Source organism: Malaclemys terrapin, chromosome 3 (assembly GCF_027887155.1).
Source record: "Malaclemys terrapin pileata isolate rMalTer1 chromosome 3, rMalTer1.hap1, whole genome shotgun sequence".
NCBI classification, from domain to species: Eukaryota; Metazoa; Chordata; order Testudines; family Emydidae; genus Malaclemys; species Malaclemys terrapin.
The window spans coordinates 106,275,909-106,300,145 of record NC_071507.1 but is presented as its reverse complement, the minus strand read 5'-3'; the positions used below and the strand labels follow the sequence as shown (position 1 = coordinate 106,300,145).

The 24,237-nt window shown below is 41.3% G+C and overlaps 2 protein-coding genes across 11 annotated transcripts in view; one reads left to right on the top strand and one right to left on the bottom strand.

Annotated features, from left to right (window-relative positions):
• The window catches only part of BCLAF1 (BCL2 associated transcription factor 1), a 29,157-nt gene extending 20,783 nt beyond the window's left edge, over positions 1 to 8,374 (bottom strand). For 6 of the 8 annotated variants that reach the window (XR_008444553.1, XR_008444552.1, XR_008444554.1 and 3 more), the window contains exons 1-2: positions 7,706 to 7,794; positions 1,688 to 1,759 (exon numbers count right to left, since the gene is read on the bottom strand). The gene's annotated coding sequence lies outside the window, so the exon portion shown is untranslated. Of the gene's footprint in view, positions 1 to 1,687; positions 1,760 to 7,705; positions 7,795 to 8,253 lie in introns of those variants that run through there. The other 2 variants (XM_054024302.1, XM_054024305.1) reach the window with 2 other exon arrangements.
• Positions 7,791 to 24,237, top strand: part of LOC128835017 (uncharacterized) — a 52,430-nt gene continuing 35,983 nt past the window's right edge. The window contains exons 1-5 of one of the 3 annotated variants that reach the window (XM_054024306.1): positions 11,640 to 13,011; positions 14,385 to 15,251; positions 20,681 to 20,800; positions 21,882 to 22,001; positions 23,205 to 23,324. In XM_054024306.1, coding sequence (XP_053880281.1) covers positions 15,026 to 15,251; positions 20,681 to 20,800; positions 21,882 to 22,001; positions 23,205 to 23,324 — 586 coding nt within the window. In that variant the 5' untranslated portion in view covers positions 11,640 to 13,011; positions 14,385 to 15,025. Of the gene's footprint in view, positions 7,866 to 11,639; positions 15,252 to 20,680; positions 20,801 to 21,881; positions 22,002 to 23,204; positions 23,325 to 24,237 lie in introns of those variants that run through there. The other 2 variants (XM_054024309.1, XM_054024307.1) reach the window with 2 other exon arrangements.

Genomic DNA, 24,237 nt, shown 5'->3' with positions numbered 1-24,237 from the left:
TAGCTGTGTAAACTGACAATCCTGGCTAGATATAATCTTAAAGAAACATCAGCCATAGGGGAAAAACACCCCACACAACTTGGTTCTTTCCTGTTTAGAGTTTCAAACTTCCCTGTTCTATTAAAAACAGAATAACTTTGTTTCAATATCGTTTTCCTTTGAAAATAACTCAAGTTGAACTGTATTCATTTGAGAGAAAGAGTCAGCTGCGTGCTGACTTGAATTGAAACTCCTGGCAAGTAGTTTGGAGCTTCTGGTTTTAGGTGCCTCAGAGTCCAAAATCAGCAGTGCTATACAATGATTTAAAGTAAGTTAAAGCAAAGGGATAAAATGTATTGATACTGACACTTTATATAACCCTTTTATAAAACCTTTATCTATTATTGGCAATACAAGTGCAATAAAACAAGGATGTTCTGTCATGCAGCTATGTATATTTTTCAGACGTTGGAATCAGTCACACACACACACATATTATAAAATAAAACAAAAACTTTGTTAACTTTAACTTAAAGTTGCTACTGTGCTACCCTACTCGCTCTCCACAAGGATCTTTACCAATTAAAGAAACCTAAGTACATAACAGTATAAAAGTGAACTGTTATAGGTAGGTATATATATGTAACACTCAGTTTATGCAATCTCTTAAATTTCACTGAGACATTTTACTCATGTATATTTAAAAGATTATGAACTGTAAGCATATTTAAATGTATATGTACCTTCCCTTAACATTTAAGAGAGAGAGAGTGTGTGAGTGAGTGAGTGTATGTAAAACAGCTTGTTATTTAGTGGAAAAAACAAAACCATGGTCAGTGTCGAGCTTAGGAGCTCAACGGGGTCCTGATTTCCACTTCCTCACGCTGCACCACAGAGCTTTGGAGCTTCTTCGGTTTGTTCAAGTCTGCAGCTCCTCCTGCCTTGCACTGCTCTGAAGAGAGTAGGCATAATCCACAGGGTATTCCATTTCTATTCTATTTCTCCTGGCCCAGCATACACTTTATGCAATGCAAGCTCTTAATATTTTTTTAAAACTTGGCATGTAACACTATGTAAATTTGAAGTTTTCCAATCAAGTGTGTTTTTTAAGCTAGGTGGACTCAAACATATTGCATACTTTCAAAAGCATCCATAACAAAACTTTCATGTCACATTAAAAAAATTTTAAAGTTACAAGGGGAGTGAAAATAAGGCTACCACGGTTCCATTATATATAAATAATTGCTAGTAAGTGGCTCGACATTCAGGATAACTCAGAGATTTAAACAGAAGTTGATGAGTTTTCTTTGTAATTTGCAGAAAAACACCCATTTGCCATTCTGAAATAAATCCAAGGCTACAAAACAATTGTGTATAGAACTAGATAAAACACAAACTTGCAAAAGCCAGAACTTTAGTCTTTTAACTCCAAAAAGGCAGTCCTCTATCAGGGCCGGCTCCAGCGTTTTCGCCGCCCCAAGCGGCCCAAAAAAAAAAGCATTCTTTGGCGGCAAGCCCTTCCCTACACATAACATTTTACTAGATGCAAAATACACTGAATACTGAAATTTTAGAAGTAAACATTTTAGGCTACATTCACAAATATTGCAGCCTCTGGAGGATGAAACCATTCAATTTACATATTTTAAATAGCCAGGATCAGACTAGAAATACAAAAGTGACAAAATAAACCAAGTGTTAATCTTACCTTAGGCCTCTAGATGTTAATCAATGAAGTGATTTTAAAATTCTCAAAATGTGCTCTCAGAAATATTAATTCCTGTAAAACATAAACATTATTTTGAATGACATGCATATTCAGTTTCCTAAAAAGGTTTGTGTGGATGAGGCACAATTTTGTTCCGAAAGGTTTAACATAATATGTGTTCAAAAATATCACTGAGGAAAATGCTATGTAGACAGGGTCTAACTGGAATCGTCTTTTTAAATGACAATGAAAACTTTATAAGGAGGTCTCTATGTAACACCTAATAAGGCTATTATAAATATATGGATATATTAGATATGGATATGGGGGGAGGGAAAGCTCAGTGGTTTGAGCATTGGCCTGCTAAACCCAGGATTTTGACTTCAGTCCTTGAGGGGGCCACTTAGGGAACTGGGGCAAAATCAGTACTTGGTCCTGCTAGTGAAGGCAGGTGGCTGGACTCGATGACCTTTCAAGGTCCCTTCCAGTTCTAGGAGATAGGATATCTCCATTAATTTATGTATTTATGGATGCAGAAACGTCCAAAAACATGTACAGGCATTTAAAACCCTAATATTTTCTCATAAAGTTTTCTTCTACAGTCTTATGGGAGCATAAAAGATATGGATAGTACTTAATCTGCTACCCACCACGTTTCATTGTATAAGGAATTTTGTTCTTTTACACAGAAGGAATCAGAATGTCAAAGAGCATATTAGGAAAACATTGCACCAGAATTCAGCATTCCATGATCTTTACAAAGCATCCAGCTCAGAAAAGTTCTACACGAAGATTTGGGTTTGTAGAAACAGAATCACATTTGAGTCAGTATCTGGCATGTCAGAGTAAATGAACGTGGTCTCAATTTAGGTATTTTTACAGCCCACAGCACCACATTATCTGAGCACCTCACAGCCATATGTAAATTAAGGGCTCACTACTACCCCCACTGAACTAAATAGGAATTTCTCCCCGCGTTTTCAATGTTAAGTAGGATTGATGCATTAATGCTTCTGCATCCCAACATTATTTAATAATTTGGAAAAAAGACACTCAAATAAAAGTGTCTAAACATGGACCTATTCAGATATAGCTGTTTTCCAAAAGCAGTTAGACACTTCTTGCAAAAGTCAGAGTTTGACTAACTCCATGTGCAGGCAAGCCGTTAGAAGAGTAACATGTTTCTAACTTTCCCAAGTGTAACTTCTTTGGGAAAATGCAAGTATAAAATGCTTGCTTTTATAAGATCAAACTAAATCCCCACAGCCTATATTTAGGGACCTTCCTCCTCTGTGAATCACTCCACCTCCTTGCTCCATTTACCTGCAGCTCTCCCAAACAGCAGCAGAATGAAACAGAAGACTGTCAACTTCAAACACCTGCTCAAACGATTTTGAATTGTAGCAGCAAACAGAGCAGTTTTAGTTTCATGATATTGTTGCTTGCTTAGTTTAGTTTCATGATATTGTTACCCTAAGCAGAGGCAAACATCAGAATGTGAGCTTCAGAACTGTACACGCAAGAAACAATTTTTTAAGAGAAAATATCTTAATTTTTAACACTCGGCCAATATGGATAGTCACTCACCAAGGAAAGACAACCAAAGAGATTTTTTCAGCCCCTGAGGACCAAATGAGTGGTTAGGAAGAAAAAGTTTCGCACAGCATGACAGGAGTAACCTTGAGGTCTCCAGTTCCACACCCACAGAGAGTGAATCATCCAGCAGAATCAAGCGGATGCACCCTACATAATCAGTTTTCAGCAAGTAGAAGCAACAAGGGATCTGGGCAGCTAGGTCATTCCCACTATCATTGGCACCTTCTAACCGTGAAAATGGAAAAGGATGAGCAGAAATGGTTCTCACCCCACATGCCCAACTCTGGTTGAGTATTCATTTCACAGGCCTTTTCTACAGTACTGAAGCTAACTTTTTTAAATTGCTTCAGTCAGCATAGTTGTGTCACCAAGGTAGACAGAACATAACTTTGTCACCATTTTAAAGACACTTCTATACCGCATAGAAGTTTTTAAAAAGATATTTAGGAAAGTTATTCCTATCTACTTTGACAGAAAAACTATGTTACCGGAAACAACTGAATCACGCCCCTTCCCTCCTCTATTTACATAATGAGCAATTTCAGCAATGTAGTAAGGACTCTGGCCCTTGGCTAATTGTTATTTTAAATGGTCCCAAGGAGATTTTGAAGTTAAAATCTTGTTTACATTAATTAGATAGCATGGATAAGGATAATTCACATGATGTTGTTTGCAGTGTTGTTGTAGCTATGTTGGTCCCAGGATATCAGAGAGGCAAGATGGGTGAGGTACTCTCTTTTATTGGACCAACTTCTGTTATGACAAAGCCAGTCTCTTTCATCAACAGAAGTTAGTCCAATAAAAGATATTATCTCACATACCTTGTCTCACCAATTCTCATTTTTCATTAATGTTAGTCTACAAAAAATGCATGTGTTTTCCTTTTTAAGGTTGTATCTTTGAAAGCCAAGTATTTAATTAGCTTGCATTTCTGTACAAAACAGCAAAATTTATTATATTATAAGAACACCCCCCAAAAAGTCCACTTTTCCTCACAACATGATTTTTCAATGACATTACATATGGTTTCACGGAGACTACTGTTTTACAACATCTATTCAGTATCTGTACCCTATAAATATAAGAGAAAACACCCACTTTTTCCTCCTCTTCTACCATTGCATTTATGCTTAAAAACAAACTGGAATCCATTTAAATAATCTATATAACAGTGAAATGCTCATTACAATAAACAAATTATATGTAACAATTGCACAAATTTCTATAAATATATAGTATCAGAGGGGTAGCTGTGTTAGTCTGGATCTGTAAAAACATCCGACGAAGTGGGCATTCACCCACGAAAGCTTATGCTCCAATACATCTGTTAGTCTTAAAGGTGCCACAGAACTCTCTGTTGCTTTATAAATATAGAATGACACCAAGTTTGTCCAGGCTACCTTGTGAATGTGTGTGGAAGAGACAGGGAAGTTAGTGATTTGACTTGCTGTGCAGATACAAAGTTTAAAATAGGTTTTCTGTTTTCACTATGATATATGAAATTAAGCACACTCATTTGTTGCTTTTGGACACAATAAATTGAAAAGATCTGGGGATGATGCATTTGCTACTTTCTCAATTGACAGAAATTATACCTCAGGGGTTCTAAAACTGGGGGTCACAACCCCTCAAAGGGTTGTAAGATTATTACATGGGGGTCACGAGCTGTCAGCCTGCACCCCCAAACTCAGCTTGTGTGAAAGGGGTCACCAATACAAACGTTTGAGAACCACGGTACCTCAATTTGCAACTCTGTATATTTTCAGATTTTTCAACATTGTGAGATTATTCTTGCATACACATATTTTCACAGCTGTCTGAATGTTAATACTCCTGGGGGAATGCTGAGCCACTGCGTATGTGCAGAATTCACGTCCCCGCAGATGTTTTTCTCCACAGAAAATACATTGTCAGAGAGGAACTGCAATTATGCCTTTTGCCACCAGGGGCTGCTGTGGCACCAGCACAGAGGGCAGCTGGCTCACCGTAGCAGTAGCCATCAGCAGCTGATAGGGAGAGAGCAGAGGCTGCTTTTTTCACAGCAACATGGATATGGGGGGGATGGGCAGAGCAGGGAGGGGGTCACACAGACTGGGATTCAGAAGGGCTATTGGGGGGAACAGATGGAGCAGGGGCTGAAAGGGAGTGGGGGTGCAGGGCCACATGAGAATGGGGCGATGGTGGGAGAGCGGAGTGGGGATGCATGGACACATGGGGACAGGGGGAGGCAGTGCATGGGGACACGGGTGCAGGGACCTGTGGGGGGAGGAGAGGTGCAGGGACACATGGGGATGGGGCAGATGTGCCTGACTGAATGGGAGAGACTAGGGGTCAGCCACGGTCTGCATGGGGGAGGCTCCCCAACTCCCTAACAATCCTCCCCTTCCACCCCCGCCCCCCCCAAAAAACTCAACTATTCCATACTTCTCCCATCCACACCCAAGAACACTCCAGTCTCACACCCAGGCTCCTTCCCAGCCATTAGTTCCCTCTCCCTCAGCTCCTCCATTACCTGACTCCCCTCAAGCTTTTGCACTGCTTCTGAGGGGTGTGCAAAATGTTTTTGTATTGTAGTTTAAATGAATTATTACTCAAAGTTGTGTGTTAATATGCCTAGTAAGGAATCTTTTTGTCAAAAACATTTCCTGAATCTTTTTTGTTGACTGTATTGTGACAGATGTACTTGTTGACAGGCATTTTGAAACAAATTACCAAAATAACTGAAACTGGAGTGTTTATAGGGTCATTTTGACAAATAAAATATGTAGAATTTTTAAATTTGTATGCAGAATTTTCAATTTTTTTGGTGCAGAATTCCCCCAGGAGTAAAATGAAAACGATTGTCTCTATGCTATACAGACAAAACATGTCCATCTAAGAAATACTATGATACGGAAATTATGCATCCGAAGAAGTGGGCTGTAGTCCACGAAAGCTTAGGCTCTAATAAATTTGTTAGTCTCTAAGGTGCCACAAGTACTCCTGTTCTTCTTTTTGCGGAAATTAAAGTGAGACAGTGAAATAATAACATTGATTTTCTCCTGAACTATTTGATTCAAATCATTATTTCCCTAGAGAGAAATGAGAGGATATTACAAAAATATTTGTACATTTAAGTTAATAGATGTCATGTTGGTAATAACATTTCTTTGTTCTGCTAGCAATCTATACACTATAGATATTATTACCCTCAAGTAGAAATATAAAGAGAAGCCTATGTTTATTTAATGTGCAATTAGGAGTCAACACTTAAGTTTTGAGGAATCTTGCCAGCACATAACTTAGATCTGACAGAGCAAATCTGAATAATTTCGAGCTGGTGCCAGTCTGGATTACATGTTTATTTTTCAGAGCAATCACTATTATCCTCTTAGAACAGTGGTTTTCAACCTTTCTTCATGTGCAGACCCCGAAAAAATTTAAAATGCAGCTGCAGACCCCTTTGGAAATCTTAGACTATCTGCAGACCCCAAGTTGAAAACCACTGCCTTAGAACATAAAAACAGCCACTTTATGCAGTGCCAAGGAAGTCTCTGTTTCATGCTCCCTCTGCTCTTTCTATAGTGGAAGATAACTGCTCCTTTAAAGAAGGAAGAGTTGGGCTAAAAGTTTTGCTTCTAAATCTCCAATCGGTTATCAGAGTTGTACTGACTTGGCAAATGCTGCGGGTGTATTAAGTAAACAAGAACCTAATTCCTGCTCCAGTAGAAGACGGGATGGAAGGAAGGTGAGTGTTTACCGAGTGAACAAAGACTAAGGACAAGACTGAAATCTCCCTTTTCAGCTTGGGCGCTCCCTGCATTTGGTGGCACCCGAATCTACGGGATCAGGTTCCCCCGCTCGGGTCGCTCTTTCACAAAGCGGAGGAAACAGAAAAATGCAGGTTTTAAATAGGGGGGAAAGAATTATAAAGCCGCCGAGCCGCACTGGCGGAGCGTGGAGCAGCGCAGGACCCGAAGCAGCGTCCGCCCCCGGCAGGGTTGAACGGTTCCCCCGCCCGCTCACAGCGCTGCTCCCGTTGAACGGGGCACAGCTCCCTGGGCCGCTCCCGGCAGGCGCTGGCTGAGAGCACGGGGCCTGCCAGACGATCACGCCCCCCCCCCGGGTCCCGTCCCCTGCGCTTCCCGCCGGGCCTGGCGCATGCCGCCGGCCCACTGCTGGGGATGGGGCGGGCACCGCAGCTCTAGGAGCCCGCGGCAGTCCCGGGCCTAACGCGCGCGCTCCCGCGGAAGGAGGGAGGGGGGCTCTGGCGCCCCCGTAGTTTCTTTTTGCCCTCAGCAGCGGCCTGGCCGCGCGAAGCAGAAACACAAACCCGCCAGGAACTGCGCGAGGCCGCCAGCGCGTTGGCGGAACCGCGCGGCTCCCAGTTCCCTCCGTTCGCTCCCTGCGGCCCGCGTAGCCGAGCCCGCCCTCTGCCCTCACCTGGCGGGCGGCGCTCCCAGCTGCCCCGCTCCCTTATCGCAGCTCGGCCGCCATTTCCCGTCGCCGTGAGGAAGAGACGGGGAGGGGAAACCATAGAGAAAAGAGAGAGGAGGACTACGGCAGCGCGAGACTGGGACACGTCACTTCCGCTCTAAGCTAGGTAAAGTCGCGCACTCATTAGCCACCACCATGTTGGTCGCGGGCTTCCAGGGGAGTGTCGGGTCTCTGCCCACAGTAAAGATGGTGGCCACTGCTTCCGGGTTAATCAGGTGACGGTAAAGTCAGTCACATGACACCCGGGAGCCTGTGTTCGTATCCCGAGAAAGCGAGTGACCAGAAAGGGATGGGCCTGAGTCCCACCCCCAGTGTAGCGACCTGCACCGACTCAGGGAACAGGCCGAGCTCCCCCTATAGCACCAGCTCGTGCCCCTGGCAGCGCCTAGCTGAGTGTAACCGCGGGGAAGGACTCCTGCTGCAGCATCTGGTCCCGTCCCCTGTAGAGTGACCTGCAGGGAGAAGGGTCCCCCACTCCTGGGAGAGTTACTTACCTGTAGGGGGAAGGGCGCGTCCATCCACAGGAAGCTGTGCAAAGGTGTTTTCTCTCTCTCTCTGTCTCTGTGTGTAAAGCTGAGCACAGCCGATCCTATCAGTTTTACAGGAAGGAATGAGATCTCTTAACAGCAGCGCTTTACTGCAGGAGCTTTTGCAGCAGATATTTGCATATTGCTTTGTTGCAATACACCAATATAATATATGAGGAGAGGGAGCAGGAGGGAATTTACCTTAATGGTTCCAGCACTGCCTGTACAACAAAAATGTACTGTGACTGCTCATTGTGATACTTGAATATCGGTAGTGCATTCACATGCCACAAAGTTGAGTACATAATAAAATAACACTAATTTGGTGGGTTTTTACTTTTCCCCCGTTACTTCTGACCTTTGATTCCTCTCTACAGGAAAAAGTTCCCTCACCCGGCCTTTTTTCTGCACTAAGGACATTAAAAAGAATCTTCAGTCTTCTCTCTATGGCCTTCTTACAGGTTCTGTTTTATATAGATTCCATCATCATGGTCTCATCCAAGTTCTTGGTGCACAGAAGAACAGTTGTTCAGATTGAAGGAATATTCTATATCAGGGGTTCTCAAACTGGGGGTTGGGAGCCCTCAGGGGGTCGTGAGGTTATTACATGGAGGGTTGCGAGCTGTCAGCCTCCACCCCAAACCCTGCTTTGCCTCTAGCATTTATAATGGTGTTAAATATATTTAAAAGTGTTTTTAATTTATAAAGGGGTTGCACTCAGAGACTTGCTGTGTGAAAGGGGTCACCATACAAAAGTTTGAGAACCAGTGTTCTATGTGTTAGCTAAGCTCCTTTACATATTCACATTTCTAAAGTGGAAATGGGTGTTTCTGAGAGTCTATGGTCAAGACCCTTCTGAGGTCTAAGAGCAGGGTTGTCCTGGCATGGCATGCTGCATTGATTGTAACATTACAATGTAGTGATGTAGCCCCGCTCCCAAAGATATTACAGGGCGCAGAGATTGAGTTTTTCCTCATTGATACCAGTGTAAAGCTGGAGCAACTCCATTGAAATCAGTAGAGTTACTCCAAGTTTACTCCATCGTAACTGATAGCAAAATTTGAATCTGAGCTGTGTAAGGTTTAGCTCTTCCTGTACAAAAGCCTGAGACTAACCCTTCCAGCTATGTCATTTCACGTTATGATTGTGTTTAGTCTCACAAACCAAGTAGTATTAGGCTGTGTCAATCTATGTATTGGACAAATTACAGGGAAAGAAGTAAAGATGATTCAGTAGATGGCACTCTTTCATCTAAGTCAGCTCTCAATGAATACCTCGTACTGCTTCTAGTGGAGACTATGCAGGTAGAGGAGCTTGTCTCTTTAATGTATATATAAACTGAAATAAATACAAATAAAGCCCTTCCCAACAATGGTAATTTAAGAGCCGATGGCACTTGCATAGAATAGATATATTAGCCCTGTTATTCTGGTTGGGTTTGGGTAATTACATTCTACTTCCCTAAATCCCCCTTCTGTCTCAATTGGATATATTCTTTTTTTAAAAATCCGCAGTATATTAATAAGAGCTATGTACATGAACCCAAGTTAGAATTTGGGCTATAGAACTGTTTTGTTTTCTCAGCCATTTTGCTTTAGAGATATATACTCATTTTAAGAGCCCCAGAGGAAAAGTGGCTTGGGAAAGTAGGGCCAATAAACATTTTATTTTATAAAGATTGTAAAACAAAGAAATTGGTTGTTTAAATGTTGGTACCTTGAGTCCTGTAATCATTTTTTTAGAACTTACTTTTTTTGTTTAGGTACTACTTTATAACTGCCTGTTTCTTGTCTTTCCTCAGTATTTACCACAGTAACAGCATAGTTTATGCAGTTTAAGATTGTAGTCTTTAATCATGATGACTATGTCAACAAGGCCAACAGACAGCTCTCTGACACCACCTACTAAAAAGAAGACCTCACACCACAGTTCACACAGGAATTTAAAGATACCATCAAATACCTTCCCAAACAGCTCCAAGAAAAACTCTACGACCTCATCCCCCACATACCCACCCCAGGGACCTTCTACATGCTTCCCAAGATACACAAACCAGGGAACCCAGGCAGACCCATCATGTCTGAAGGAATGTCAGGAAACCATCCTCAATCCACTCACCACACAAAGGACTAGCTTTCTCCAAAGCACTACTGACTTCCTCCAGAAACTCCGCAACAATAACAGCTTCTTCCCCCACCCCAGAAAATCATCTTTGCCACCAGGGATGTCACCTCCCTATACACCAATGTCACTCACCATGATGGCATTGCTGCCTGCCTCAAATACCTATAAGATGTACAGCGTTCAGAAATTCACCCAAAATCATTGCCAAACTCATCCATTTCATCCTCACCCACAACTTCACATTTAACAACAAACATTTTCTCCAAATCATGGAAACAGCCATGGGTACTAGGATGGCTCCCCAATATGCCAGCCTCTTCATGGGCCACCTCAGGGAAGAATTTCTGAAAAAATGCATCACGAAACCAGTGATATATCTGAGATATATCAATTATGTTTTCATTCCTAGGTCAGACAACCTAAACTCCCTCATAGATTTCCACCACAACTTGAACCACCACATGTATCCATCAAACTCTCTCTAAAACACTCCCTCACCGCATCAACTTCGTGGACACCATGATTATCTTCAACAATGGAATCCTACAAAAGACAACAATAACTCCTTGCTTAACGTTGTAGTTATGTTCTTGAAAAATGCGACTTTAAGTGGAATGAATCCAGTTCCCCATAAGAATTAATGTAAATGGGGCGGTTAGGTTCCAGGGAAATTTTTTTCGCCAGACAAAAGACATTATATACATATACAGTATAAGTTTTAAACTATTTTAAACTGATTTAATACTGTACTCAGCAATGATGATTGTGAAGCTTGGTTGAGGTGGTGGAGTCAGAAGGTGAAAGAGGGTGGATTGTCCGACTGCTCCTCTTGCTGTTCTTTCCAAAGTGCCAGAGGTGCTCAACTCCCAGCTCTGCCCCAGGCCTGCCCCCACTCCACCCTTCCCCCAAGGCCCCACCCCGCCCCGCCTCTTCCCGCCCCTCCCCCCAAGCGCGCCGTGTCCTCCTCCCCTTGCCCCCCAGCCTCCTGAACACTGCAAAACAGCTGATCAATTATGTTTTCATAATTGCTGCGGGCAGGAGGCGCGGGAAGAGAGGGGACAGGCTGTACGCCACATCCTCGCTCCTCCCCCCCTCCAGAGTCTCCCCTCCCCAGAGCCCCTGAACGCCACGAAAAAGCTGACTGCTACGGGCGGGAGGCACGGAGAGGGAAGGGGGAGTTGCGGATCTGCGGGGCTGCCAGTGGGTGGGAGGCACTGGGGGGGGGGCTAGAGGGGAGTTGATAGGGGTGCCAGCCCACCCTGGTTCCAAGCCCCCATGACTAAACAGCATTATAAGCAAACATTGTGCAACTTTAAATGAGTATGTTCTCTAATCGATCAGCAACGTAACAATGAAACAACGTTAACCAGGACAACATTAAGTGAGGAGCTGCTGTATATACAAGAAACCCATAGCTCACCCTTACCTCCACAGATCCCTCCCAGACACACCAAAAAATCTGTTATCTGCAGCCAGGTCTTCAGAAACCACAGAATTTCCTCCAAAGAGAAAGTCCAGGATACACACCTAAACACATTTAAAACTGCCTTCACTAAACAAGGACACTTCATCAAAGAAGTAGATTTCACTATGGAATGGGCCACCCAAATACCTTGGAGAACCTACTTCCATATAGGGAAAGAACCAAAACAAAAAACCTCTGAGCCCACACAGGAATCCCATACAAGGCATCTCGAAACAACTACAGCCCATATTTGATGGGGACCCCACCCTGAAAGAAATCTTTCCTGAACACTCTCTTCTGGCCTAAACAGCGGCAAGCTTGCCAAGCTCATTGTCAGAAGCAAGCTCCCCACAGACCAGAACCAACCAACCAACTCAAAGCGGCATCAGACCCTCACAGAACAATGAATGCAAAACCTGCAGACATATCTCCGCTGCTGTGATGATCAGCATCAGCCACAACATACCTTTTAAGATTCATGGGCCCTATATATGCCTGTCACAATGTCATGTACCTCATCCAGTGCATCAAATGCCCCAATAACAACTATGTGGGTGAAATCAGACAATCACTATGCTTTCGAATGAACTCTCACAGAAAATGATAAAAGAAAAAAAAAAAAAAAAACCCATATCACCCAGGGTGAACATTGCTCACAAAGTGATCACTCCATATTTGCTCTTTCAATAGTCATCTTCAAAGAAATCCACACAACACCTTCAAAAGGTGAGGCTGGGAACTTAAATTCATAACTTTGCTACACACCAATCACCATTGACTCAACAGGGACTCTTGTTTTGTGGTTCATTACAACAATTTGTAATGTATCAGACTGCCTGCTACCCTTAATTGCCCACTTCAAACCCCTTATGCATAACAATCTAATCTGTAATTGTCCACTTCTTTTCAACTGGCCTCCAACATGTATTATCCCTTATGCTTAACAATCTGTGTCCCACCTTGTGTTTAGGTCAGACACCCTGATTTCCTTCCCCAGATCTGAAGAAGAACTCGGTGTAGCTCAAAAGCTTATACCTTCCATCAGCAGAAGTTGGTCCAATAAAAGATATTACCTCACCTACCTTGTCTCTCTGTAAACCACTTTGAAATCTTCAGATGGAAGGTGTTATAGAAGAGTAAATATTATTAATTAATACATTATTGTATTGCTTTAAAATCCTGCTTCTTTTCTCACGAAGACAGTTTAAAAATGATCTAAAAACTAATCCTAAACGAGTGAAACTTGGCACATCTGCTCATCGGGGTTGAATTAGATACAAAAGCAGAACTTGATGGATTCTGAGGGTTTTTTTTTTTTTATTATACCTCACATTGCTCTCTTGGACATGCATCCTAATAGCAAAGTTTGAAAGGCCAGTGGTGGTAGCAGCAGAACATAGCAGTGAGTCTCTGGGTTCTGTTGCTGCAGGATATGTGACTGGGCAGCTGGCCCATCTCCTTGAAGATCCTTACAAGGTGGATTTGGCAGAAGTGAGGAGGGAGCAGACAGACATTCCTAACCCTGCTTCCCCCATCCCCTAAGAAACAGTAATGAAGGGAATGGGCCAGCTGGACACTCCTTGAACATCTTGCAGGGAAGTAGCCAGAAGACATCACTGGATTGAATAGCAAGGAGATACACTGCCTTTAAAAGTCTTCCTCATAAAGGCTAACTAAAAGATACAGGGAGACCCACATCTATTGGGGATATAGGAAGCCATGGGTAGCTCTTGATTTGGACTGAATGGTATACATTTTTAGGGGATCTAAACATCACCCAAAGAGCTACATCCCTAAATATCCAAATAAAAACTGTGCAATACTGTTGATAGATTTAAGCATAATAGACAAAGGGAGGGATTTCCAAGAGCAAGAGATTTAGGAGCACAAGTTCTATTGAAAGTCAGTGGGATTTGTGCTCCTAAGTGACTTAGGAATTTTTGAAACTCCTACTCTAAGTATAAAAATGAGTCTTTAAAGCTTACAATAAAATGTTTCAAATGCAATGGTATATGTATCCATGACAGATGTATCAAATACATTAATATAGGAAGCCTGACTTAAGTGACCACTCAGCACACCAGCACAAATTCATTGCCTAACAAAGAGGTCTAGAATCAACTCAGATTTTACAGGAAGCCTCTGGAATATTTAAAATATCATATCTTATTTTCAATGGTGTCTTTAATAAAAATGTATCTGTAGAGGAGAAGGCACTTGCACCTGCAGCAATGAAATGGCATAAAGGAATGGGGGGGGAGGAGTCTCCTGCCTATCTGTTCTCTCTGCACAGAGAAATTAATAAAGTACTTAATTTTAACAAGGGAAATTGAACTTCCCTTGCCTCCCCTTAGGATGAGCCTTGATCACTTTTGATTTACATACAGTCTATTTTTTCCACATATCTTTGCCCAGATTTTGTTTATCAGGATATAAAATATAATTCTAAGTACACTTCTGATATTTGTATTTACACATTTTCTCATTTTTTTTCATTCTTCATGACTAGGACATTTTATTTGAAGCAGTTATGAACTCTCTGTCTAGCCAGATGGTGCCTTTGTTCCCGTCTAAACTTCAGTAGAAACTGGAAAAACCTGTTGATTTTTTTTTTTTTTTGTATACCTTTCCTATTGGCAAAAGAGATGTAGAGAAGGTGGTGCCTTGCCTTCAGCTGTGATGTCACTTTACATAACCACAGCCTTCTTTGTCCATTATTCCAGAGGCTTTCACTGGCCTCTGAGTTGTGAAGGCTTTGATAGTTGTTTCAATAAATTTCATTTGTTATTTATGGAACAGTTTTGTGTGATCGCTTTATTTTTCTTCAACCAATCCAAAGAAACAGTGATTTGTACGTGGCTCTGTTCCAGCCTTTAAACTAACATCTTATAGATCTCACAAGGAGTGTACTGTTGACAGTTAAGTTTTGTTGTGCCATGCAGTTTGTTTGCACACAGGAAATAACTTAGAAGTTTTGCAGTGATTCTAGAGTGTTATGACAGTGTTGGGTAAATCAAGATCTGTAACACACACCAACTCAGGAGCAACAATTTAATGCAAAACTAGTGAAGGTGTGAAGAAGCTACTATTTCCATATCTCTTCCTTTTTCTCTCTTGTTTTGAGTTGGTATCAGAACAAGTAAAGTAAAAATGGCTCAGCTGTGTGAAAAGTGTGTGAAGTTGCTTCAGGACTTTGTGTCCCTTGTGAAGAGGATGTCCTCAAGTCTGATACAGAACATTAAGGAGTATTTGATTCTGATAAGTGAATGCTCTTGCCTAAAACGAAAGACCTCTGAAGCCAGACAGCTATACAAACCTGTCCTTCTGCCACACGAAAAGGAGATGGCGCGAGAGTTTCTACAGCACATTGAAACAGGTGAGGGGCAGTTAATTGGGGTGATTTTTTTCTGCATAATGACAATGGACTACTGATGAAACTGTGCTGTTTGTTCCAACTTGGGTTTGTGCAGTTCAGTGCTGTGATATAGGGATACAGCTACAGTGCTTTTCCTGCTGTATTTGGGAAACTGAGGGTTCAAGTGGCATAATAAAGAGCTGCATCAAAATGATCAATAGCTTTCCACTGTGACAGAGTTACAAATGCATAACCTGATTTGTACACAAAAAACATGTTTCATAATTCAGAGTCTTCTAGAAATTAAGACCAAAGTTTATCTGGTTAGTGGGAGGGATCTGAATCTTTGCCTTATCTCCCCTTCCCATTTATTGGAGTTACAGTGCTGGAAACAGAATGATCCAGCTCTTTAATCACACAACTACAAATTAAGTCTAGGTATGTGACAGGATTTTAGAGGGCGCTAATGTTTGATAAAACTGTTCTGCTTTGGTACTCACAGAATATATTAGTTTAACAGCTCCACTCTATTCAGTTAGATTCACATTAATTTTCTCATATGTTTACCACATAATCTTTGTCATCACATACTTTATTTGATTTATTCATTTACCAGCTAGTCATCTCGGTGAGGGTCTTTGTGTTTTTATGTACAGGAGTTGGATTTGTGCACTAAAATATTATAAGAATTATCCTTTATCAGAATACACTCATTCCTACCCCTCTGCCCTGAATTTGTTTCTCAGCTTGTTGTGCTCCTATGAAACAACATAAATGCAGACTGATTCTGAGAGGACACTTTGTGTGTGGTGTTGAAGTAGCTCAACTTTCAGTGGAACTTGAGGGCCCACTGCAGCTCATGGGATCAGGCCACGAAGCATAGTTTCCACTCATCTTGATAGAGGGGGGATAAAAGGAGGAGGCTGTTTTGTTGAGACAATAGGCATATAGACTCAATATGAAGACAAGCAGTACTGAATGCAAGAAAGACTACAGGGATCATCCAAACTTTACTGTACGAGATAAATGTTGAGGGGAAGGCAAAGATCCAAAGGATCCAACCTCTCTTTGCATTTTTAAGTCAATACACCTAATACAGAAATAAGGTAGGGTTACTCATAGGCAAATAGCAGCTACATATGTGGGGGGGATGGTTCCTTGAGCAATGCATTGCCTGTCTGTCCACATTTTCAAAATTTCACTGCACTTTTTAAAATCCCCTAGCCAATGTGGAAACAAAGAGAGAAGAGAAGGATGCAAGTACAGCTTCTTATCAACCATTAATAAAAGAATGTCTATTACTGGTCTTCTTTAGCAGAACCAAGCTGCTTGAGATTTATCATGACATTCCATTTGTCACAGAAAAGGCATGGAAAATAGTGTTAGCACCCCCAAAATACGGGTGATCCCAGTTCCTTGTCTAAAACTTTAAGTATACAGCCTTTACATGGAAAGGCCTTTTCTGACCCCCAAATGAGAGGGAAAGTGCAGGCTATCTGTGCAGTCAGCCTGCAGCAGCTACTGCAATCTATTGGTTGCAGTAGTGTCCACAGACTACTGTTCCCCATCTGCACTGGGATTTTAGCTGGTGGGATCTTAACCCTTTGTGGACCCATTGGCCATACTCCTGCTTACTCACAAAGCCTGGTAATGTGTTCCAGCAGAGTGAAACATCACAGAGTATGTGGGGACGGGGAACGGAGTGAGAAATTCCTCAGTACACTGTGTTATTATGCCTCTGCATTAGGAAGTGATAGAAAATAAGCTTAGGATAAAGGTGACTTGACCGCTTTAAACATGCATGCTATTTCTCACTAGTTATTGCACTAAGATTTTATAGTGCCAAATACCCATTTAGGTACATCAGAATGAAATTAGCATAACTGAAAGAACAACTAGGTTCATAGAGTATAAATAGTCTCAGCCAGCTATCAGGGAGGAATAATGTCCTGTATTTTTTGAACAACGAAGTCAGCTGGGATGCTGCTTTCTTTCAAAAGACCAACCAGCTCTTACAGGAATAAAACTATTGAGAAAGATTGGGTAGATCAGGTAATGTATGCATTTTCTCAAAAATAAAGTTAGAGGTTACTATTATGGTCAGGGTTATTTTCTACTGGAGTCTCCTACCAAACCGTCTTTAGGAAAAGACCAAGTATGGAATATCTCAGCTCAAAGAGCTAAAAGACAAAGGATGATTTATTATGAAATTTGCATTAACTGCTTCAACTATAACAACACTCTCTTGTTCTTTTTGGCACAGTATATTAATCCCTTGTTTGAAAGATGCTATCTTTGCTTCAGCAATGGACTAACACCACAAACAAAGATTACTGCATCTCCTTTGTTTGAGCCAGCAGCTAGAAAGGCTCCTAAGTCCTAACATCTGTCCTTAATTAGCTATTCGAGCGGAAAAACAGCCACAAATATGGTCCAACTGTTATTCAAATACTATATGTGTAATATGACTGCACATATCTGTGACGACTTGTTTCTCTACAAAGGCCACCATGCAAATAACTTTGATTTGTATCAGGTGAGCGTTGTTGCTTCTTGTTTCTTTTTTATTCTTATTGAGAGTCACAAGTAGTGGCTGGGCCATCTGTGATGGTCCAGAGAAGTAGCAGCCTTGATTGTGGATTGCAGCTGACCTAAGAAGGTGCAAAGATGGCTCAGGTTACCGGCGTCTACTGATTTTTTGGAGGGAGCTGGGATTGGAGCAGTCCTTAACGTAAGCTACAGCAGCATACTAAGCGTCAATGCTCTCTATAGAGCTACCCAGCAGTGCAGAATAACCAGCGTGCATTATGCTTCTGCCACTTCTCCTGTTTCTTCCACTCCCCCTTCCATTGAAAATGTGTCTGATATTTTAGCCACATTATACCCAGTAATTAGCATGGGCATTTAGCAGCTAAAGTATTTTACATAATTTTTTGAATACTGGTATGCAGATTTTGTATTTTCTTAACTTTGCATTTTCTGGCTCCTAGCGGCTTTATGATTAAAAATAGTTTATACTGAATTTTCTTAGTTTAGAGAAGAACGGGGAAACGTCCATAGAAAACTAGATTGTGAGAGCTATAATACTGTTTTCCATCTTCAGATCTTAACATGCTTTACAAAGTACCATTCTCTCCATTATATGGATAGGGAAACTGACATACAGGGATAAGAGTGACTTGCCCAAGGTCCTGAGGAGTCTACTGGTGAAGCTAGGACATGAACCCAGGTCTCCTGAGTCCTACTTCAGCTCTCTATCCTGTAGCCACTCTTTATAGAAGCTACCCTGTGAATTGATAGGAAAGGTTTAATTTCAGTACTTTTGTGCTATGAAATTGGATGTGGAGGAAGGAGAGAGCTGATGCTGTTTCTTGTTAGCTGCAATTGGTGGCTTTTATACTTTCACTCTTGTCATAGCATGGAAACCACTTCCTTCATGTAGTTAATGACCTGCTAATGAAGACCTTTTGTTTTTGTTTGAGCTGAACTCTGTGGTTACAAAACAACACAGACATATCTAGTTCCCTCCGATCTTAATTCCACTTCTACAAAACTGGTGGCTCTTCCCTGCCTCTGTAGAATCCCACAGGCTTAAGTTCTTGGTTAGCTGCTCTTTCTATCTTCTCCCTATTGGTCATCATATTTCTTTCTTTAACCTTAACTATCACCCATATTAATAATATGCAGCTTTATTGGCAGCATTTTCTTTCTACCATAGTTACTGCAACTCCCTTCTTTATGCCTGTCTAGATGAAAGCTCATCCCTCCATAGGCCAGCATATGTAAAATTCAGGTGTGTGGCTTCTCATGTGTACAAAAATGTATGACCACATCATTCTTATACAACTTCACTGGCTTCCTATTCATCAGTTCAAAATTACCAAAATGTATAAAATTTCTTATGGCTTTTCTGTCTTTCATAGATTAACTCTCATCTCTGCTCCCAGATCCCTCCATTCCTCTAGCAGAGGTCTCCTCTCTGTCTCTCTATATAGTTACACCACCAATGATGTGAAAACATTTTACTTTGCAATTCCTGCAATCAAGAAAAACCTTCCTGTATCTGTCCACTTGGTTAATTCTCACTCTTTAAAAATCTAAGATAAAAATGTGTCTTTCTCACTTTGCCCCAACCCTTCTCTGTGCTGTTGCTTAATTCTGTACAGTGCTTTGGGTTATAGTCTTCATCCCAAAGTGGCTATACAAAATATGCTGGTATTTCATTCATAAAATATGAGCCGTCTATTTCCATTAATGTGCATCTAGCAAGGCACAAAATGCTACTATCTCTACTCTTCTCTTTCGCAACATAAATACGTCTTGACAGAGGGACCAGTAGAGTTGTTTGTTTTTTGTGAGACGGGGATAACCTTGTCTGGGATGATTAACCATGGAAAAATCTTTCAGATTAATTGTTGCAATACTACTTATCTGGAACATGCATGGATTTGCTTCAGATAATGGTAGCCTTAATTAGTATCACATTCTACATACCTTCAGGTGGGCCTATCCTGATGATTCAGTTCATTAATGATTGAACATTAACTATGGGCCAAATTCTAAGTCTTTATTCACAGCATGATAGTATCTTTGGGTAGATGGACCCCTCCGGGCATAGATTTCCTCCTTCACATGCAGAAGAAGGGACACCGATTTCTGCAGCAGTATTCTTTCCACCTCCCCTAGATGTCACAGAGGACTGTCTTCAGGTCCTAGGATCCATTGGTGTGTTAAGTGCAGGGAATGAGGGTTGGGAGGTGGTGGGGAGAAGTGGGTAGGCCAGGGGTTTCTCAGCACCCAGTAGAAACATAGGAGAACATTTAATGTACTCAGAAGCAGTTATATTCACTGTCTTGAGAAGCCCCTTCCTCTGGGATGGGATCCTTAAAGTGGAGGCCTAGGGGCAGGCACCTGCTGAGGAGGCCTTAGCAGTGCATCTTCTTTGATGCTAGGCAGCCAGGGCAGAGCTGCAGGGGGCCTAGAGCTGCTGTGGAGGCCCAGTACTTCTGCAACTTTGATGAATTCCCAAGAGCCAACCTGTTTGAGTAGAACTGTGGTTCGTGCTGCATGTGGCTAAATCTTGCTGCCCTCACAGAATGACATGAGGAAATTCCACAGGGGAAACCTTGGAGTTTTCCTCCTTCCTTAGCTCTCTCTTGAGGTTCTACCTCAGGAGGGGGTGATCCAGTCTTCAGATTCTGATCGAGCAAAACTCCTAAAGAAAGACTTCACGGAATAAAAACTGAGGGCCAAATCTTCTTCTGAAGCATTTGATACTGGCCACTTTTGGAGATGTGATCACTAGAGTAGACTTGCTATAGTCCATTCCGATATGCTAGTCCATGTGTTTTGGGTTGCCTGCTGGTTTAAATCCTTGGGACTTCTGAACTCCTGAACACTAAACCTTTTCAGGATTAACTAAATCTGTGCTGTCATTGTACATTCCACAGGTTTTGAAATGTCACCATTTGGAAAGGACTCCCTGGAAGCTCTGAGGACCTTAGCATTTTCAGAAAACCCTGGTTTACAGCAGTCTGCTGCTCTGTATTACTTGCATATGAGTCAGCACTGTAAGTAAGCTCCTTCTGGTGCATTTGAAGATTTTCATAAATATAACTAAACAAAAAGTATTTTCCCCAAACTGTTAAGCTCTTTAATGAATTTAAGATCTTTTTTCAATCTCTTGTTGCAAAGGAAGTGCTGTCATAGTTTCATATGTGCAGAGTCACTTGTGGAACAAGTGACATCTGATTTTATTATAGGCAGATGATACTGGTGCCTATAAGAGACATAAAGTCACCTTTATAACTATGACAATTCTGTAAAATTTCAACACAGCCTTTATAGGATATGCCTATTATATTTAAATTGGGTGTACTTTGAACCGCCCATAAGTTACACAGCATAGGGTATCGTGAGAGACAGCAGAGGAAGTGTCCTATTGGGGCTATACTGTGAAACCCCAGGAGATGACAACTTGCAATGTCTCTTTGATGCAAGTTTTTCAGATGGTCCGTGAACAGGGAGCAGGAGTCAGAACACAACTGTCTAGCAAGGCTGTCCAGCTGGAAGTTGGATATTGAGGTTTCTCACATCAGACTTGATGTGAAAGGATTCGGGATTTTGAGTTGTGCTTTAAAAATATGGGGAGGGAAGCTATCTGAGAGGTAACAGACAAAGTAGGGACAGTGGAGGGGAACAGTGAGTAAATATTTTTTATATAAGATGAGTATTCAACAGTTTGTACATCAGAAAATGCATCAAATTCTCCCCTTGGCTACACATGTGCAATTCCCTTGATTCCAATAAAGTTACATCAGTAGAGAATTTGGCCTGATGTCTTTACATCATATGTTTCTTACTGCTGAAAAGCACACATAGTCATTCAACCTAGGATCTGATATGGGGCAGAAAGACTTGTTTGGTAGCTAGACTTAAAAGTAATTTCTGTTTTTCCCCTGCTTCCAATGGCCAATAATATTTCTAAAATATCTGATTATTAAAGTGATAGTGAACAGCTTGGCCTGATCGCCTTACTGAGACTGGAATATAAATGCAAAATATTTGACTATGGTAGCATCTCAGCCTGAAGATACATGAAGAAATGACAAAGTGGAGAGACTTGTTCATTATTTCTTCTCATTTCTACAGTGAGCACCCATCTGCCTGCTGAGCATTTGGAATCCTATTATGCTTTACTGCAGTCCAGTGACATGGAGGTTCAGCAGATATCTTCCTTGTCCCTTGTAAATTTTTTGCTGGAAGGAAACAGTGAGTAAATCAAGAGATCTCTGCTCTTGGTGGAAACAGATTTCTCTGTTCACTAAGACCCAATTTACGTTGAGAGTACCAGTACTCGCACTGGGTTTTGATCACACCTGACAGAGAACACCGCAGCTGTCTTTTCAGCAACAAAGATAGTTTTTAGACTCAAAGTCTGACTTTTAAATAATGTTTATTTTTTCTGTTACAACTAGCTGGATCTTATTGTCAATCTGCTTTGGGGAAAAAAGATTTATTTTTTGAAAGATTAACTTATTTATTTATAAAACAGGATAGCTTCACTCTGGCTGGACCAGGGAGTTATAGATGACATTGCCGTACACCAGTAAAGCTCACTACACTCTATGGCAGGGGTCAGCAACCTTTCAGAAGTGGTGTGCCAAGTCTTCATTTATTCACTCTAATTTAAGCGTGCCAGTAATACATTTTAACGTTTTTAGAAGGTCTCTTTCTATAAGTCTATAATATATAACTAAACTATTGTTGTATGTAAAATAAATCAGGCTTTTAAAATATTTAAGAAGCTTCATTTAAAAATTAAATTAAAATGCAGATTCCCCCGGACTGGTGGCCAGGACCCAGGCAGTGTGAGTGCCACTGAAAATCAGCTCACGTTCTGCCTTTGGCATGCGTGCCATAGGTTGCCTACCCCTGCTCTATGGGTTAGCAGGGCAGAAATTTAATCCAGAAGGTGAGACAGGTAGTGGTACCACTGCTGCCCTCCCTTGGAGCCATGCCAGTATAGACATTCCATTACATTACCCTGTACCAGCAGAAGCCAGCATCAAGCTAGTATGAATCTAGCCCATTATCTTTGGTGACTAGCTGTAAGTTATGGAGTGTCACTATTTGCACATGAATAATAAAAATTATGGGGCTCAGCTAGAATCTATAACAAGGACCTCTTATAATTTTTCATTTTTCTGAAGTCACTTTACAGAATAACACAGTAGCACGTTTATATACAGTTATATAATAGTAAAGAAATCTAAAAAAAATTGATCACCCGAACTCTCGAATAAAACATTATAGCCATGTGCATTTTGGTGCAATAAATTCCAATCTATTTGAATGCTAAATTCATTTTGCAGAAATTAATATACAGACTCCAAAGGAATCCAAGAGAAGATACAATTTTTGCACCTATAAAGGATGTGTTAGCTAGTCACCATTTTATTTGTTTTTGAATAGTAAACAAAGAACAAGTTGTCCAAATGGGTTTACTTGAGCCAATTCTGGAGCTGCTCGAGTCAGGGGACTCCACTGTCCAGTGCAACTCCTGTGCCTGCATAATGACTTTGGCTGTCTCAGGTCAGTACAATGTCTTTTTCCTTTATTCGCTGTAATGAACAAATTCAATTTGTATGTCACACCACCTGCATGTGAAATAACTACTTGTGAGTAGAGTAGTCACATGAGGCATCTGGTAGTTTCACTATTCACCCATGATAAAGTTAATCCATTTGACATGCAAGCTTAATGCACTTCTGGAAGTTGCTCAGAGACTATGGTGATGAGGGTGATATAAGAACTCAGTACCTAGAATATAACCTAGTTCTAGCTTACAGACATCCAATATCTTAAAGGATTTATCTGAGAGAAACTCATACAGTCATTTCCCTTTGAATAATGCTCTTCATGTAAGACACTTACTGTACTCTACAATCCTAAAATAAAATTAACATGGAAGCATATTCAACCTTTAAGAGAATCATTTAAAACATTTAAAAATGACTCATCTAAATCTGAGAATTCTGAGTTTAAGAACTGTAGTGCACCCTCCCTAAGCTGGCAATAAGCTCACAAGCAATGAAGCAAAGTGAAGCTGTCTATAAATATGACAGCAGATGGTACCTAAGGAAGCTGAGATATCCAACAATTACCAGCTTTAAAGAGTGGCCAGGAACATAAGCAGAAAGGAAATCCATTAAGAAGAAAGAGAGCAAAAGGTCAGTTCTTTCCAAGATCAGCATAGGATTTCTGAGTGAAAGCGTATACATAACACCCTCTGAAGCCACATTTGAAGTCCTCTGCATATGCTCCAGGTTGTTGTTCCCCGCCCTAGTCCACCAGTCAGTGGCTTGAAGTAGTCAGTGCTGGAAGTTACTTCACCTTTGAGCAAGAACTCTCCATTGATTCTAATATGGAGTTTTTAAAAAGTGACAGCATAATATGGCACAAGATTACGAACCAGGGTTAAAAAAAATGGCAAAGATGGAGGACT